Source organism: Panthera leo, chromosome B4, assembly GCF_018350215.1.
Source record: "Panthera leo isolate Ple1 chromosome B4, P.leo_Ple1_pat1.1, whole genome shotgun sequence".
Lineage (NCBI taxonomy): Eukaryota > Metazoa > Chordata > Mammalia > Carnivora > Felidae > Panthera > Panthera leo.
In genome coordinates this window covers 130,217,869-130,236,056 of record NC_056685.1, presented here as the reverse complement: position 1 = coordinate 130,236,056, position 18,188 = coordinate 130,217,869, and the positions used below count along the sequence as shown (strand labels likewise).

The 18,188-nt window shown below is 58.5% G+C and overlaps 1 protein-coding gene across 2 annotated transcripts; it reads right to left on the bottom strand.

Moving 5' to 3' along the window:
- Positions 1 to 383: 383 nt before the first annotated feature.
- Positions 384 to 17,773, bottom strand: NCF4 (neutrophil cytosolic factor 4). 2 transcript variants are annotated; one of them, XM_042947702.1, is made up of 10 exons: positions 17,504 to 17,756; positions 12,473 to 12,557; positions 11,662 to 11,815; positions 9,939 to 10,009; positions 6,653 to 6,780; positions 5,453 to 5,510; positions 4,710 to 4,808; positions 2,414 to 2,544; positions 2,121 to 2,186; positions 384 to 609 (listed from the first exon to the last, which is right to left on the bottom strand). In XM_042947702.1, the coding sequence occupies exons 1-10, from the start codon at positions 17,533 to 17,535 to the stop codon at positions 414 to 416; spliced, it is 1,020 nt and encodes a 339-aa protein (XP_042803636.1). In that variant the 5' UTR covers positions 17,536 to 17,756; the 3' UTR covers positions 384 to 413. The 2 variants fall into 2 exon arrangements, with proteins under 2 accessions (XP_042803636.1, XP_042803637.1); XM_042947703.1 differs by lacking the exons at positions 384 to 609; positions 2,121 to 2,186; positions 2,414 to 2,544 and adding an exon at positions 3,020 to 4,418 and having other exon boundaries at positions 17,504 to 17,773.
- Positions 17,774 to 18,188: the final 415 nt, after the last annotated feature.

Genomic DNA, 18,188 nt, shown 5'->3' with positions numbered 1-18,188 from the left:
ATTCTGGGAAACACGGTTTCAGCTTGGCTCAGTCAATGCAAGACGAGTCCATGATACTTACCGCTGCTTTTGCTTATCATGTGTTCATGCAGCTCAGCCCGTCCCTCGAGGATCCGCTGTCTTCTTCCTGAGGAATGTACTTGAAAGATACTTTGAGGGGCCCCTGGGTGGCTCAGTCGGTAACACGTCCAACTCTTGATCTTGGTTCAGGTCATGGTCTCGCGGTTCCTGGGTTCGAGCCCCGTGTTGGGCTCCGTGCTGATAGTGCAGAGCTTGCTTGGGTCTCTCTCTCTCTCTCTCTCTGCCCCTCCCCTGCTTGCTCTCTCTCTCTCTTTCCCAAAAATAAATAAAGATACTTGTATTTATTTTTAAAGTTTATTTATTTATTTATTATTTGTTTAGTCCCCATCAGCTCAGGGGGCAGTGTTGTAGACTTTGTAGTCATCCTTCTGGGTGACATGTAGCTTCCAGGAAAAGAGATGCTTCTGGGAGGGGAGACCTCGGGCCTGTCTCACCATGAGCGCCACATCCTCATCTGAAAGCAGCCGAACGAGGTCCCCCTCGGCATCCCGGTAATTGAGGGCGATGTCCTCCCTCTGGAACTCCTGCCTGGGTGGGAATGGTCACAGTTAATAAGAGGTCCAGCGGCCTTAGGCCGAAGCGTAGGGACAGAGAGAGGAGGCTGACGGAGGTTTAAAGCCAGGATCTAAGAATCCGAAGGGGTCAGAGGTTGGCACAGGCCTTATCATGGGCTCCAACCTCCCACTGCACAGATGGGGACACTGAGACCTACAGGGGAGAAGAGGCTTTCACCACAAATTCGTGGCACGGCCTGAAGTGCCTTGTGTATAAATGTGAAGAGTTAAGAACCGACGTGAGGCCGAGGGGTGGGTTTGGCCGGGCACACAGTAGAGAGCATAAAGCCCCCAAGAGCTGTGTGCCGCCGTGGGGGAAGGTCTCTTGAGGGACTGGGACTGTCTGATGTGGGGTGGACCTGGCTGGCGAAAGTGAAAAGTGATGTAACCTTTACAAAAATATTTTTAATGTTTATTTAGTTTTGAGAGAGAGACAGACAGCAGAGTGTGAGCAGGGGAGGGGCAGAGAGAGAGAGGGAGACACAGAACAACCCGAAGCAGGCTCCAGGCTCCGAGCTGTCAGCACAGAGCCCGACGCGGGGCTCGAACTCACGTGATATAACCTTCCTATGGGGAATACGACAAAGGGATGGGAGACCTAACAGACTTGCCAACACCTTAATTCCGAAATTCCACCCCTACACACTCATCCTGAGGGGACTATCGGGCAGATCACCAAACGCAAGAACCACAGCATGATTTGTGGGCGTAAGGAAGCGGGGGTAACATAAACAGCCGAGGAGGGGTGGCTGCATTCATTCTGGCGCACCCCCAGAATGACACCACGTGGCCAGCTAACGCCACATTTAGGGGGTGGCGATGTGCCCTGGAAACATCTGAATGCGCGCCTAATGATGAGCGGAGCGATGCTCGAGGTGATTCTGCTTCTTTATACCCTCCTGCCATTTCTGAAGTTAATTACATGTATATGTGTATATATATATGTATATGTATATGTATATGTATATGTATATGTATACATATGTATATGTATTTGTATGTATATGTATACGTATACATATGTATATGTATATGTATATATATACATATATATGTATATGTATATGTATATATATATATATATATACATATACATGTAATTAACAGGAATGACTCTCATGGTCGGGAATTGACCAATGTTATTTCCATTCTGTAAAAGAAGGGTCCGTGGACACACTGGACCTTGGGAGGTGGTGGTCCTCTCTGCTGGCGGAGGCCCCAAGCCCCCAGGTCTTTTGCCAGCTGGCTCTAGCCACAAATCCGCACTCACAGGCCGTGTGACCTCGTCTAAGGCCCCGTACGTCTCTGCGGACCCCCGCTCGGCTCTGTCATGGGGAGCTGACATCTGCCCTGCGGGGCTGGGCTGGGGCCGAAACAAGAAGGCAAAGCAGATGAACCTTAACACACTGCGTTTGCCCCTCTGTTCTCTCCTCCGGGGTCTCTGACGCCCCCCCCCTGCCACCCCGTCCCCCTCCAGCCACTCACCTCATGAGCCGCAGCAAGTCCTTGAATAGCGGAGTGCTGCTGAGGTCTTCCTCCACCGCGATGTCCCTAAGGGGACAACAGGCAGCGGTGAGGGGGCATCAGGCCGGAAGAGGGACATGGGAACGAGGCTGGCGGGACCCCTCTGGGTCTTGGCATCCTGTTACCGAGTCATGGCTTATCTGGAGCCCCTGGAGGCTTTCAGGTGGGTGAGGGGAGGTCTCAGAGCCCAGAGTGCGATGCGGGGGGCTGGGGTAGCAGTGGGGAGGGGCAGGGAGGGTGGACAGGCCACGAACTTGGTGGTGCTGATGGTGTCCTCATAGTAGTAACAGCGGAGCCAGTTGGTGGGGTCGTCTTCCTCCGGGAAGTCCTTGAGGATCTTCACGAACGACTGTGGGAAGATGCCCGTGGCTCCCCGTACGGTGCCCTGAGGAGGGAAGAAGGGGCCGCCTTGACAGTGGGAAGGGAGACAGCAGCGCCCAACTTCGAGCCCCCTCCCCCCACCCGGCACCCTTGTGATTATGCAGACGAGGTCATATGCAAAGGTAGGAGAATAAGTGACCCAGGTCACCGTGCTGTTGACCCCAAGAAGACTTCTATTTCTGTCCCAAAATAGAACAATAGTCAAGATCTCGCTTCATCTGGAAAGCTGCTTTCACCTAATTCGGTCATTGGTTCACAGACGTCACCAGCACCAGCCAGGTGGCACACTCTGGGCACTCAAGATGGATGAGGGGTTCAGGGCGCCTGGGTGGCTCCGTCGGTTGAGCGACCGACTTGGCTCAGGTCATGGTCTCACGGTTAGTGAGTTCGAGCCCCACGTCGGGCTCTGTGCTGATGGCTCAGAACCTGGAGCCTGCTTCGGATTCTGTGTCTCCCTCTCTCTCTGCCCCTCCCCCATTCATGCTCTGTCTCTCTCTGTCTCAGAAATAAATAAACATTAAAAAAAACTTAAAAAAAAAGAATGGACGGTGGGTGCTTACCCTCCCTCTGGGAGCCACATTATAATGGGGGGTGACAGTCAACGTGCAGGGAGCTTGGTGAGCTCCACGCTGAGCCAATGGCCACGGGTGTTAAGGAGGAAAACAGAACAGAGGAGGGAGATCAAGGGGTGTGGCTCTCTTCGCTCATTCCTGCACCGAGCGCCTGCTCTAGATCAGACTTCCAGAACTCTCTCTCCGGCCCAGGTTTCTCTCCTGAGCTCCAGGCCAAGACCCAGCCACTGCCACATGTTCTCTTAATCTTGACAAGCCTTTGGAAGAGACATCATCCACATCCCATTTCATAGACATGTAAACTGAGGCTCCAAGTAGTCCCCCTCGCTCCTCCCCTGACCCTCCCCTTGACCTGAGGCCAGAAGTCGGCCAGCATACTCACACACAGAACTTTTCAGAAAACAGGAAGGCAACAGACATTTTCTGGGTCTGGAGAGTGGCCAGCAATGCCCAACAGCTGTAAGAGCCGCTGAGTCCCGAGACACGGCTCCAGGACGGGGGCTAAGATCAAAGCTGCCCAGTCGGCCAGACCAACGGTCCTTGCCCCTGTCTAGCTCCTGGACACCAGTGACCCTCCCCTCCCCCTCGAGAACCCCCGGGGCCCGTTCCACAATCTCCTTCAGACGCCCCCCGGCCTCAGGAGCCTCGACCAAAGGGAACTTTGTTTAAGGGCAGCAGGATCCAACTGGAATGGCCAGAAGCAGGCCAGGACCTCCCATCTCCATCCACCAATCATCCCTGGGGGTGCCCCACATGCCACCTGCGGGGACGAAGCAACAGTCAAGACGGACTCTGGCGTCAGAGTCTCATTTCACTTTCCCAGCAGCCCCGGCACCGGCCAGATGCCACACGCGGAGGCCCTCTGCGGGCCAAGCCCCGAACAGCTGCGCCTCGGCCGGCCCTCCCAGGACCGCTAGGAAGAAATTGCCAGCTCTCTCCATTTACGGAAAAGGAAACCACAGGGTTGAGCAACGTTCCCAGGGACGCAAAGCTAGTTAAAAACAACTAGGAAAGGACACCAGGCAGGCCGACCCCGGAGCTTACGCTCTGTATCACTCTCTCTTCTTGCCGCACGACGGTTAGGACAATTCCCCCAGACGACCCACTAGCGCGTCCCAGTGGCGGCTGATTTTGCAACCTCCCCCACCCCGAGCCAAATGTCTGGAGGGATCTGACTGTCATCTGCAGGGGTGCTGCCCGCATCTGGTGAGCGGAGGCCAAGGATGCGGCGGAACGCCCTGCAGGGCACACGATGGCCCCACGCCAATCTGGCCCCAAATGTCAACAGCGCCACCGGGGAGAAACCCTGCGATAGACCAAGACAGTCGTCGGTTCAGTAGGTCAACCGACTGGCCTGGAGCAACTGTCCTTTGGGGTCAGAACCGAAGGCAGGTGTGGTCTCCGGGATCTTTTGTTGAGCTCACACACCTGCCTCCCCGTGGCGGTGTTCCTCGGGCTGCCTCCACCCAGCTGCTCGGACTTCCCGGGTGACCCTCAGACGGCATCTCTTCCCTGGGGCCTTCCCTGACCCTGCCTCCTCTGACCCCCGCCAGGAGACCCGAAACAACATCATCCCCAGCCTCACCCCCAACCTCACCTCCAGCCAGTCTTTATTGATCCGACTCAGAAGGATGATCACATCTCCAGCTTTGAAATTCAGCTCCAGTTTGCTGTTCCCAGTGAAGTCAAACAGGGCCTGGGAGAAGAGTGGAGTAAGGCGGGACGGAGGGAGCACTCCGTGAATCCCTACTACCGTGCTCCACACGCCTCAGGGTCCCAGTGAATGGTTGAGGAGACTGGCTCAAGGAGGATAAGTGACTTGTCTGAGACCACTCATTTGTTCATGGAGGAACCAGGATCAGAAGCCAGGTCTCTCTGACTCCAGAACGTGCTCCCTCCAGACCTGGTGGGATGAGCGCAGACAGGCAAGCATCCAAACCCCCGGGGTTGAGCACCTTCCTCGGCCGCCCAGTGTGGGCCCCAGTCCACACTGTTTCCACACGTGTGTCATCAGGGAGCTGTGAGCTCCTTGAGGGCAGGGCCTTGTGTGAGTCATTTCTGAGGCTTTAGTCCCCACCCCAGACCAGGGTGGGGCTGGTCTGGAGGAGGTCAGGAAAGCTTGCTGAATGGATGATGGATGGCCGCCTTCCCCTCATGCTCCCCATACCAGCTCCTGTCAGCTGGGCCGGGCGCCCTCGGGGCTAAGGCCGAATCCCCTCCTGCTCCCAGCACCCAGCCCCGTCCTAGGCACACAGAGGGCACCCAGAGTGGGGGCACAGTGGCCGAAGGTGGAGCCCAGAGGTGAGATGGGAGGCCTGGCCCCGGGGCCGGGGGGGTTACCTCTGCTCTCGGAGCGGCCATGCGGTCAAAGAGGGCGCCTGGTGGGGACTCACTCTTGCTGTGGAGAGAGAAGGGAGGCCTGTCAGCCCTCCTGGTTCTCTCAGGGCCTGGCTCCCTGCTTCTGTGCCCAGAGGAGCCCCTCATCAGGGGTGGGAAAGGCAGGGGAGGGGGAGGATGTCAAAAATGCAGCTACAATTGCTCCTCTGACCATCACACTCACTCCCTGGTTCCCGCTGTCGCTGGGGGGAGGGATTGTATCTCCTTTTGCGGGCCAGGAAACAGAGGCTCAGCAAGGAGGTGGGGAGGAAGACACACATTTGCTTAGTGCTCTAACTTACCAACGCTTTCACATCTGTTCTTCGTACTACTCCCCACCCCCAACCTCTAATTTTTCAACCAAGGAAACGGGTTGGAGAGGTGCACTGCTCCAGGGCTCTGGGGGAGGGCCACGCGGCTCAGGTGACATTGAGACCATGCCTGCCTGCGTGCGTGCAGAGATGGCCAGGCACCAAGAGGACACTCAGAGATACCGGCCTGAGGAGGGAGGGAGGAGCTGGGAGGGAGGCCAGGGCTCAGGAGCCCTGTCCCTGGAATTCTTAGCAGCAGCAGAAGCCTGGCTTTCGAAACCCAGCCTTATTTCAGTGGCTTGGATTCTCCATGATTATTTCCTGGTGAGGAGGGGGCTGGAAGGGAGTAGCGGGCTGTTTGGAATCAGAGAGGGAGCAGCAGCGCCCCCCTGGGGACCAGTGTGATACACCAGGAGCTGCAACGGAGTGCGTGGGGGGGGGTGGGGCAGGGCATCCCAGGAAAGGCTCTGAGAAGGTCTGCAGAGAGAGCAGCTCCTCCTTTCCCTCCCTCTCCCCACTCTCTCCAGGCACCCAGAGCCCTGCGGCATCCCCCGTGGGCGCTGTGGCTCCAAACTCTCCCTGTCAGTGGTCCAGCCCCTGTCCTCCGGTCCGCCCTGTCACACACATCAAAATGCACCCGCCTCCTATCCCTCCAGGCCCTGCGCTTGGTTTTCCAGGCTCATCTGACCACCTGAACATCCTGGGGTGTTCAGGGATAGAACTGATCTCTGGTTCTTCTCTTCCTCCAGGGAAAAGAAGTACCTTTGCAGCAGGGGCATCTGGGGCAGAGATCCTGGTTAAGAGGAGGTGGCCCAGGGCTCTGGCCCAGAGAGCACAGGGGCTGGTCACTTACACTTTCCGGGTGCGTGGCCGGAGCCTGCGCAGCGCCTGGGGTACCTGCTCCGCGTCATAGGATGACTGGTAGAAGAAGATCCGGACGTCCTCGTCCATCAGCACCCAGATGGGAAGGCTGAGGAGGCTCTGTGTTGGAGAGAGGAGACAGCACAGGTGGGTGGTCAGCAGAAAGGTCTGGACATCCCAGCCTATCTGCTCCATCCCCGTCCCCCACACTGGTCCCCGCCCCCCCTCTATTAACGCTGGCTCTGCCCAAGCACGGCAACAGGACACATTTCATTTCGTCCAAGACGTGTAACATCTCATAAGCTTTACTCCTGGGCTTGAGATCAGGAGGGGACCAGCTGGCTTGAGAACAGTTCATTCGGAAAGACCTTAAAGGCCTCCAGACACAACAATGGTGACGACAGGTACGATGACGTGGCGGTGACTGTCCAGGAACTGCGCTCAGTGCCACACCACATGGCTTCGCCCCGTCTCATAAAAAGCCTGAAAGTTAGTGTCAGGGAGGTTAGGGGACCTGCCCAAGGCCCCCTGGCCTGGCAAGCGACAGAGCTGGGGCCCCCAGAGCCATCTGCCACCGACCCCCATCCTCGAGATGAAAATGAGACGATAGTGGGAGGAAGGATGCCTCAAAAGACCCAAACCAACCACAGTTGGTGGCATTACAGCCTAAAAAATGCTTTCTGATACTTCATCTCATATCAGAGTTGGGGAAACTGAGGTTTGGAGAAGCAAAGTGCCCGACCCAGTTGGCAGAGCTGGGAAGGCGAGGAGTCGGGACTCTCACTCCATCTGATGCTGGGTACACTGGCCACAACGCAAAGGTCCTAAGGCTGTGAGGACGCAGAGGACCCAGAATCTGGCAGGGTCATCCCCCCCCCCTCAAGCTGGACAACGCATAGGTCCCCAGGAGCTCTGTGGTCAGCTTTGGGTGCCATGGCTCCAGAGGCACCCAGCCCCCTCCCGAGAATCCCATTGAGGCAGCAAGATGGGGAGGGGCCAGCAGGAACCAGGAACCAGGTTCCAGAGGAACCAGGACTGCAGAGCGTAGACAGGACACAGCTGTCACATGGGGAGGGCTGGGAGGCAGCCCAGAGATGGGTTTAAGGGTACAGACACTGAGCCAGGCCACCCCTGGGATCAAGTCCCACTCACCAGCTGGGTGACCCTGGCCAAGCGTGCCTCCATATGCTCATGCATAAAAGGTGGATGCTAATAGCACCTGCCTTGTGGGGGGATGGTGTAAGGATTAAAGAAGTGAACAGGTGCACAACGCTTACAACACGACCGGGCATCTAGCAAGAGCCCCATCAAAGTTGGACATGACCATCGCTGCTGTTACTTCTATCACAACGTAGCACGGAGGGCGAAAGCACAGCCCTGGCGTCCCAGAGACGTGAGTTCAAATCTCAGCCCTCCTCTCTGGCTGCTCTATGGCACCCGATGCGTGGCTCCACCTCTCGGTGCCTCCACTCCCCCGTCTGTAAATAGGGATAATAGCATCCAACTCACAAGTAACTGAGGGAGGTAAATCAGCCTGTTCGTCTACCCTACAAATGTATATCAAGAGCCTCCTGGCAAAGCGCCCCACAGCCTTCCAGGCAGGTGTCATTATCACATGATCCATATTCTCCACGCGGACAGTGGTGAGACAGCGATGCAAGTTACAAGGAATCGGATTTTTCTAGTAACTGTCCAAGGAGATGAGCAGGGAAGAGTGGTAGTGAGCTCCCCGGCCCTGAACCGTAGCAGAGATTCCTGCACTGATGGGCCCCTGGGCTCTAAGGAACCAAATCACACAGAGATAGGCAGAGAGGGGACCCTCCAGCCCAGGTGTGCGACCAAGAGGCCCAGCTCCACAGCTTCATCCCTCCCCCCCCAGAGCTCACCCCTCTCCTACCCTGCAGGAAGACAGGAGCCTCCAGCCACCCTGAGGGAGCAGGTGTCACAGCGCCCCCTTGAGGGGAGATGCCTCCGGTGCGGCAGCCGAGGGGCTTCCCACCCTCCCTCTTCTCTGCCCAGAGCCCAGGATTCCTGCAGCCACTGGAGAGGGCAGGGGTCACCTCCTCCTGCCTCCCACCTCCTCTGCGCTCCTCCTGCCGCTCACTCCGCTAGGAGTTATGATCTCTCACATTCTGGAAGCTCCCAACATCACTCCTCCCCCAGGAGACCAGAGAGCTGGAGGCACCGCCGCATTTCACAGGTGAGGAAACCCAAGCCCAGAGAGGATGAGTTACTTGGCCTAAATCACCCAAACGGTCAATGTCAGAGCGAAGACTGAAGACGCCTAGTTCCGTGCTCTTCAGCCATGAGAGCAGAAGAGGAGGGGGAGGCCTCACTGACTGTGAGGGGTCCTCTGTGCTAGGAGGAGGGCTCCCCTCTGGAGTTTCCTAAGGTTGCCATCAAGCCGTGGCTTGGATGCCTTTAGTGACAGGGTGCTCACTACCTCATGAGGAAACCCGCCGCTTTCTTGCACAGCCCTGATTGGTAGAAGGGCTTTCCTAACCAGCCTGGTCTCAGCCTTCAAGATGTTTCTTTCTCTTTGCTTCCATCTCCTAGGGATGCAGACAATTTAAAGGTTGGGGAGTATCCAAGGGCACCTCGGCAAGGCTCATGAATGCAGCTAACACAAGCCCGTGCCTTGGCAAGGGAGGGCCTTTCTCCAGTTCATACAAAGGGGTCATGTGAGAGAGCTGGGGCCCCGTCCCTCACGCCTCCGTTACACAGGCCACGGTTCTGTGCTTTTGTGACCCACCTCTCCGTGTCCCCCACTGGGCAGCAGGTACCTCGGGGGCACACACTCGATCCTATTCAGCTCGCTATCAGGACACTTGGCACAGACATCAGATTGGTCGATTCACAGTGCGGTTCCTGTACCTTCTCCACTGCCTCTGCCCCACCCCCTGGAGCTCTGAGAACACAACCTATATCTCCCCCCAGGCCAGGCCTTTAAGGATTGAAGATGGGGGCCATTGGAGCAGGAGAAGCAACCCCACAGCTGTGCTCAGGGATGGTACATGGGCTACTTCCCTCTCTGTGCCCTTCCGGATGCTCTCCTAGGTGCCCTCCCTGAAACCCTCCCAGGTGCCTTCCCAGATGCCCTCCCAGGTGCCCTCCCTGATGCCCTCCCAGGTGCCCTCCCTGATGCCCTCCCTGATGCCCTCCCATGTGCCCTCCCTGATACCCTCCTAGGTGCCCTCCCAGGTGCCCTTCCAGATGCCCTCCCAGGTGCCCTCCCTGATGCCCTCCCAGGTGCCCAGGCGGCACGGCCCCACGGTTACCTTCATGTAGGCGTTGAGGGCAGGAATCCGCATCTCAGCGATCTCCTGTTTCACACCCATGTACACTTTAGCTGAGGAAGTGCAAAGAGCTGTCCTGGGAGCCTGGCCCGAGCACATGGTCTCTGGGCCCCGAGCTGCACCGCCCCCCCCCCCCGAGACCAGGAACCCTCCCCACTGTCTCAGCGGCGCTCAAGAGGCCCCTCCAGTCCACACCGCCTTTCAGCTTGCTTTCAGCTGGGTTGCACTGTTTCCAGCTGATATTTTACTTGTTTCTTTACTGCCTGTTCCTACACACACACACACACACACACACACACACACACAATTCCTGGCTCCAAGAGAAGGGGAACTTTGCTTAGTTCTCAACTGGATCCCACGACCTAACACAGGGGTCCTCAACCCAGGCTACACATCGAAGTCACCCGAGGAGCATTTAAGAATCTCACTGTCATAGGACTCACCCGGGATTATTAAATCAGGGGCTCCGGGGGTGGGACTTGGGCATCAAAATTCTTGAACTTTTAGGGGGCTCCTAAGATGCCAACGAGGCCCAAATCAATCAATATTTGTTGGGTAGATGAAGGGGTCTTTCCTCAAAAGCAAGGCAGCGTGTTTAGGGGGATCGGGAAACAGATGATGGCTGACCCAAGACACATGTCCTCTCCAGGCGCCTTAGGCGGCCCCCCCCCCCCCCGGTAGAACCGTCTACCGGAAGAACTCCCACCGGAAGGTGAATGTCTGGCTCCTGCCACCTGTGAGATGGGCAGGAGCTGGTGTCCAGCTAGTAGTAGGGGGACAGTGACTGAGGTCTGGGGTCGGGAGGCGGCTGGGACTCAGCAGCAAGAAGGGAGCAGTTAAGGTCAGAGTTCAGATTACCTGGTTCGGGGGAGGGTGTCTGGAGGGGAGATGGCACCGCACAGAAGGCCCACCTTTCAAGGGGCAGCAGGGGGGACAGATTCTGTAAGGAGCTGGAGGAGCAGGGGTGAGGCTGGAAGTGAACTGGGAGAAGGCGAGAGTACCAGGAGGCCACGGATATGCTGTCAGGGGAAAGCCACACACAGAGAGGGGGACAAAGCGTGCTGGACCCTGGGGGGGGGGGGGGGGTGCGGGAGCAGGAGGGTCCCTGTCCCTGGCAGCCCCAGAGAAGTGATGGGCCAGGCGTGAGCAGAACTGGCTCTGAAGGAGGAAGAGAGAAGCCGGGGGGCCCCTGGGGGACAGCACCTGGCACCCTACACCCCTGCAGGGCTCAAGAGGGCAGGTGCTCCGTGGCCGGAGATTTGCGCCTGTCCGGGGTGCGGGGTACGCAGCCGGAGCCGGGAAGAAAGGCCAGGAGGCGAGGGGGGAGGGGACTGTCCAGAAACAGCGATGAGGCGCCCACGGCCTCCGGCCTCCGGGAGGAGAGGGGAGGAGGAGGGAGCGGAAGCTCCGGGAAACCGGCCCCAGAAGGGGCCTGCGGTCAGAGGGCAGCTCTCGGACCGGGCGAGAGGGGGCGCTCGCGAGTCCGTGGGATGGACAAGGCGGGGATGGCTGAAACAGGGTGGCCGCGAAGTCATCGGAGCACAGGAGGGCGAGGGCCGTGAGGCCGGAGGGGGCAGCCCGCGACTGCCGGGAGGGGCCTCGGACTGAAGGGTTTGCGTGGGGGCTAAATGGAGCTGGAGGGATCGGCGGCGGGTGGCGGCTGTGTCGCGGGGCCGGGCTCCCAGCTCCGCAGCCAGGGGCCTACCCGGAAGTGTGGGCAGGCTGCAGGTGAACGGGCTGGTCTTGTTCTCGGGCCCAAAGCGCTCCTCCAGCTTGCTCTGCAAGGCGTAGAACTGGCGGTAGCGGCGGTAGATGAGATACTTGGATCCTCCTTTAGTCTTCACCTCGATGACAAAAACCTGGAGAGGACACAGGCCAGGGTGGAGGGCGGCCAGGGCCAGACTGGGGGGGAGGGGGGGCGGGGTTCGAAGGTGCTAGGATCAGAGCAGCGTTGCTCAACCTCGGTATCACACTGGGGGCCACCCTTCTCTGGGGGGGGGGGCTGTGCTGTGCACCCCAGGGTGCTGAGAGGCCTCTCTGGGCTCCGTCCCGCCGGTGACACTCCCCCCCCCCCACAAGTGGTAATCATCAAAAATGTCTCCAGGTATTTACTACCAGGGGCCCCTGGGTGGCTCGGTCGGTTAAGCGATCGACTCTGGGTTTCGGCTCAGGTCACGATCTCAAGGTTTGTGGGATCGAGCGCCGTCCCCGGCTTTGCGCGGACAGCGAGGAGCCTGCTTGGGATTCTCTCTGTCCCTCTCTTTCTCTCTGCTCCTCCCCTGCTCGCGTGTGCGCACGTGATTTCTCTCCCCTTCTCTCTCTCTCTCTCTGTGTATGTTTCTCTCTCAAAGTAAATAAACTTGAAAAAAAAAAAAAAAACTAGTCTTACAAAAAGACATTTACTATCAAATGTCCCCTGGAGGCAAATCACCCTGTTGCAAAGCCCAGGGCTAGAAGTTAAGGGATGAGAGTTGGAGGTTTAGAGGTCAGAGGCCGAAGGTCAGGGTCTCTCTTACAAAGTAGCTGGTGAAGCCCCTCTTCTCCTCGATGTCGGCAATGTTGGCCGAGACGGCTACGTCATCGGGAAGCTGTTCAAAGTCGCTGAGGGAGGCGGGAGGGAAAGAAAGCCTGGTTACCACCTGCAGCCCGCCGGCCCGTCGCCTGTGTCAACACCCCTTCCGGGACCTGACCTTGAGAGTGAACCCGTTTGTCGAGGGGACCATATGCCAGCAGCCGTATCATAGTCTAGCAAATTGCTCTGTGGCTGCGCTATTCATCCAGGAGCCGCACATCGAGTCACGTCCTCCGGGTCTAGGCCCCGGGTCACGGGAGTAAACAAAGTCAGCACGTGTCCCACAGGGAGAATGGTTCATCCTGCCCAGCCTGGGGAGGAGGTGACGTTTGAGCCAGGTCCAGAAGGTCGTTGAAGAGAAGGTCGAAGGGGAATCCACCAGGGGAGGGCCTTCCAGGCAGTGGGAACAGCATATGCGAAGGTTTCAAGGCCCGAGGAGTGGGCTCGGGGCTTCTGTGGGTGGAGTCAGCTGTGTGGAGAGGAAAAGGACAGAGGCCAGAGGGACAGAGCACCACTGTGAGGCCCTGCAGTGCCTCGGTGCAATGGAGAGACGATGGCGACAGAGCCAGACAGCGGGGACAGGCAGAAAGAACAGTCGCAGAGACACGACCCTCGGCAGACGCTGTCTCATTGCTGTGTCCCTTGCTTCCTCCTGCTAATCAAGCCCCAATTCTTTAGGGTGGCGGTGGGCCTGGCCTCAAGGTGACAGACCATGATTGGTCTGAGCCGCACCTCATAACCTCCTTCCTATTTTCCCAGCCTCCCTTGCAGCTGAGACCAGCCACGGGACCATTTCTGGCCAATGAGACCTAAGAGAAAATCTGGGGCAGGGGCCTCTCAGAGAGCTTTCACTTTCCTGATCCAGAGGAAGGGACGGGCCGGCAGGGATTCCTCTCCTTTCCCCTTCGGCCTGCCCTAAACACAGATGTGCCGTGGGGACCCACAGCAGCCATATTGCATCCATGAGGCAGAGACCCGAGGAGACCAAAGGAATTCTGGGATGCTGGTGCTGGGTCACCGAGCAGCTGTGGCCTACCTCTGGTCGTCTTGTCATGTGAAAAAAAATAAGCCCCTGTGTGTTTAAGCTACCCTCAGTTTCTCTGTGCCCAGCAGCCTCATACATTTCTAACAGACACACTACCAACTCGTGAGTCATTCCTGGCATACGGCCAGCAGGGTTTGGGGACTATTTGGATGCAGAGGTGAATGAAAGGGCAGGGTCAAGAGTGATGCCCACGTGTCACCCATATTCTGACGAGGATGAGTGGGAGGGGAGCAGGGTTGCTGGACTCAGTTCCGGGCACGCTAACGCGGGACTCTCTTGGGCTCCCAGGTCAAGGTCTGGCAAGAGCCGCTGTGGTTCCGGAGCTCAGAGGGCTTGAGCGTGGGTCTCTCTCTGCTGCAGCGGGAGAGGTTAAGAACCGCGTGCCCGTGACTCGCGGTAAAGATCCCCCTGGAAGAGCAAACCGTGAGCAGAGGGGGCCGAGAGGGACGTTGGAGGAAGAGAAAACAGCCAGCCAAGGGGACAGAGAAAGCAGCCAGGGGTCACAGAGTTCAGAGCAGCTGGGAGACAGGGTGGGAGTGGGGGCGGGGCGACCACTTCCGACGCCCTCAGAGGAGGTCAGTTTCTCAGTCTGCACACCCAGTCGCAGCTGCTGCTGGTCCCCATGGGGCCTGGGCTGCGTGGGACCTCCGGCTACCTCGGGACGCTGGTGGCTGCCATCAGGGATGGGGGGGGTGACTCAGGGTGACAATGGGCAGGCAGAGGAAATCCCCACCACTCTCTGAGCAGCTCAGTGACCACTGGCAGCCCCTCCCCCCCACTCACTTTCCACACATGCTCCCCCCCCCCCCGCCCCCGCGGCCAACACCCTTGGGAGAAGCTGCTTCCTCCACTTTCTCCCTTGAGGCTGTGTGCTTCACGGGTAATTCATCTGCAATGCAATGGCAGGGGGACAGGAAGGAACCAGAGCGTAGAAATGGCTCTGGGCAGCGAATCGGGAAGGTTGGGTAACAGTTACTACACTTAACTGTTTCCTGAGCGTGTGCTACGCGCCAGATGCTCTCCTGACACCTTTTTACAGACAGGGAAACTGAGGCACACACAGAGGCTACGGAACCTGCCCAAGGAAATCGAGAGGCTAGGATTTGAGCCTAAGCGGTGTGGCTCTAGAATTCTGTTCCCAAACGCCGCCACCCTGCCCCTCATTTGCTGCCCCCGCAGCTCGCTGCAGGCACTTCGATAAATCCCAGCCCTCCTCCCAGCCTCAGTTTCCCCGTCTGAGGTACTAATCACAACAACAGCATCAGCAACGATAATAACAGCACATCCTTGTCGGCACCTAGGGGAGCTCAGACACTGTCCTAAGCACGTTAGGACGTGGCTTCTGGCTTCTGGGTCTCATGGACCCAGAGTTGGACGCGGAACGAATGATGATGTCATTTCAATGGTCAGAGAGGCCGGGAAGGAAAAGCACTCGGTGTTTTGAGCTGTAACAGAGCCGGCCATTATTATAGTCCCTCCGAGAATCGGCAGGGAAGCAGGCAAGAGAGCTTGGCAAGCAGGTACTTCGAAGATGGGACTTACGTCCACCAGAGAGAAGAGCAGGGCGCTCTACCCGTCGGAGGGCTCGGCTCGCGCAGACCGAGGGTAGTCAGGGAGGGCTTCCCAGAAGAAGTGGGGCTGCGCCAGCGGGAGACGAAGACCACAGGCAAGCTACAGGACCACAGGCAAGGGAAACTGAGTGCAAAGGCTCCAGGCAGGCAGGAGGGGGCAAGTTCAAGGAACTTCGGGGCGGGGGGCAGTTTGAGCACCGTTGGAACGCACAGCGAGAGGCAGAAAGGAAGGAGAGACGGAGCGAGGGAGACAGGCAGGGCCCATCACGAAGGCCCTGTGCCTTGCGCTGGGGGCGGGGCGGTGGGGGCGAGGAAGGGGTTACACTGGGACAGCATGGGCATCAGAGCGGGAAGGCGCGGGGGGGAAGGTGACCCCCGAGTCCCTGCTCGGCCATTGCCAGCGGGGACCTTGGGAAGACTCCCCTCTGTGCCTGGGCTCCTTCCTCCCTCTGTTAAACGGGGACCCCTGGAGGGTCAGGAGGTCTCATCTGTGACGAGCCCAGCCTGAGAGTCCCCACGAAAGCAGGGACCCTACTCGCTGCTGCACAGGGCCGCTCCCGTGTCTGTGTTTTAGCAAGTGCCCTGGGGGTCAGCATGGGAGTGACCCTACTGTGTGCAGGGGGCTGAGCCAGGAAGCTGTGCACCAGGGCAGAGTTGGGGGGCGGGGAGCAGCGATCCTGACTGGGAGTCACCTTAGAAAACCTGCTCCCCTGGAGACCTCAGCCGGGACCCCTCAGAGCTGAAGTCAACCCAGGGCCTTCTGGGGCCGGGGGATGCTCCGGGTTCATACGCACTCGTGTCGTTCGCGAAAAGTCCACTTTGGATCCCGGATGGGAGGGGGCTGAGGCCTGGACAGACCTTCAGGGGGCAGCTAGCTCGGGTTTTGTGGCTCCCGCACTCAGGAAGTGGTTAAAACATGTTTGTTGGGACCCATCTCACTACCCCAAGGCAGTCCTCTCCAACTTTGGATGTCTCAGGTCTTAGAAAGCCCGGCTGTACCCTTGCTTTCCCTTCGTGTCCTCTGCTCTGGCCTCAGGCACAGCACGTCCAGGGCATCCGAGGGGCAGGGAGGCCCAGGACCTGGCTCCATGGCCCCGAGAAGGGAGGGAGGCGGGCGCCCCTTCGTCCTCTGGGGAGGGTAAGGGTGGCTGGACAGAAACAGAGGATGGGAGGAAGGGAGCACAGTCTGGGGGGACCAGCTCTTTGGGGGGCGTCCTGTCTTCTGACACACGTACCCCAAGAAACAGGAAGTGCCACGAGCTTCACGCTACAGCCACTTCCTGTGTGTTCAGCTTCCTCTCCAGTGAGAGCCGTGGAGGAAGAATCTGGAATCCGGTGGGAAAACCCAGCCCTTGCACCACCCTCCAAGCCCTTGCTTCTGCGACCCCTCCTTCAGCGCACACACAGACAAGCTTTCTTCTGACCTTCAGCCTTTGGAAATTCCACCTGTAACCCCAGACGCCGCCGTGGACCCTTTGCTGCCCGCTTGGACCCCAAATAAGCCCGCCCCATCACCGCCACCCAGCGTGCTTTTTTTCTGATGTCACCTGCTGCTCCCATCGAGGGCAGGAGCCACGCCCTGTGTCCTCGGGTCCCCCACAGCTCAGAGCACAGGCTTGCTGAGAGATGAAGCTAAGCCCTGATGAGGCCGGGCTCCATGTGACCCTGAGTAAGTACTTTATCCTCCTTAGTCCTCACCTTTTCTCATCTGTGCAATGACAGCACCCGGACCCGAAGGATCCCGGGACATTCTCCAGCTCAAAGGTGGTACATGCTGGGGATAGGGCAGTGACCAGGGGACAAATACTGTCACGGAGCCTGCTTCTAATGGGGATGCCAGGGAGACAGAAGCAAATGAGTGAGTGTAGAATGTCCTGCAAGCAGTTTAAGGACCGTGCGGAAAAAGGAAACCAGGCCGGCGGTCCGAGAGCAACGAGGGGGCTGTCAGAGAAGGCTTCTGGCATTTGAGCCAGGCCCTGGGTAAAGAGGAAGAAGCCAGATTCTGTGATTCTGTTTGAACAGAAGATGAAAAGCCATGCAAAGCAGTGAGCCCGGCCTGGGCCCCAGGACACCTGATCCTGTCCAGATGCGACACTCCTGTGTGACCCTGGGAAAGTCACTTCCCCTCTCTGGGCCTCGGCGTCTTCATCTGCGCCTGAGGGAAGTGAGCAAAAACTGGAAGGTTCCTTGAAAAACACTTCTAAGAATCTGCGTGGCCGAGCACTTGGGTTCTGACTCAGTTTCAGCCTCCTAACTTTTGACCTTGGTAATAAAGGGCTGCAGGAGGGTCCGCCTCTGTCCCCCAAGGCCTGCGAGGAACAGCGAGGAGGCCCGGGGAGGGCTCTGCCCCTGCACTCACCTCTCAGCCCGCAGCTGCTGGGCCACGGCCATGGCCGCCAGTGTTCCCGGGGCGTGAGTGGCAAGGGTCTCTCACCCAGGCAGGCCCAGGCCGCGTTCACCTCTCTCGCCTCTAGCCACCCTGCGTCTCTGCTGTGGTCCCAGGCGGTCCCAGGAGACGGCCCTGGGGAGGCCTCGCCCCTGCTTCTGTCACTTAGAAGAGGCTCCGCCTCTGGGCTCTCTAGGTCTGGCCTGGGGCCCACACTTCCTCTTCCCCGCCCCATAGCTTCACTGCAGTTGGGGAAGTGCCCACCCTTGGATGCTGCGTTCGCAGGAATCCACTGACTCTGGGGCTTTGAGAACTTCCTTGATAGGATTTCTTGGTGCCAGACCTCCATGGGGCACCGGAGCGCTCCCTTCCATCAGAGACAGGGTCCCGGCGGTGACTCAACCACCAAGGGGCCTCATGAACTTGGAGAGTGACTTCTCCTCCTCTGGCGCGTCACGCCCAACCCTCTCACCTTCACTGCCGACCCTTTGCCCAAACTATTCCTTAGGCCTTGATGCTGGCTTCCACCTTGCCTGCCATCCCTCAGGCCCAGGGCAAATGCCACCCCCTCCAGGAAGCCTCCCTGGGTTCCCCCGCAGAGCACACACTCACAGTTACCTGTCCTCTAGAGGGTGAGTGTCGGTTTATGCTTCTGTCC

Coding starts and splice junctions, on each gene's coding strand:
- NCF4 (XM_042947702.1), bottom strand. CDS start 17,535: ATGGCCGTGGCCCAGCAGCTGCGGGCTGAGAG. Junction 10,010..11,661: donor CAGCCTGCCCACACTTCCGG/GTAGGCCCCTGG, acceptor GCACTTCCTCAG/CTAAAGTGTACATGGGTGTG. Junction 4,809..5,452: donor TGGCCGCTCCGAGAGCAGAG/GTAACCCCCCCG, acceptor CTCTTCTCCCAG/GCCCTGTTTGACTTCACTGG.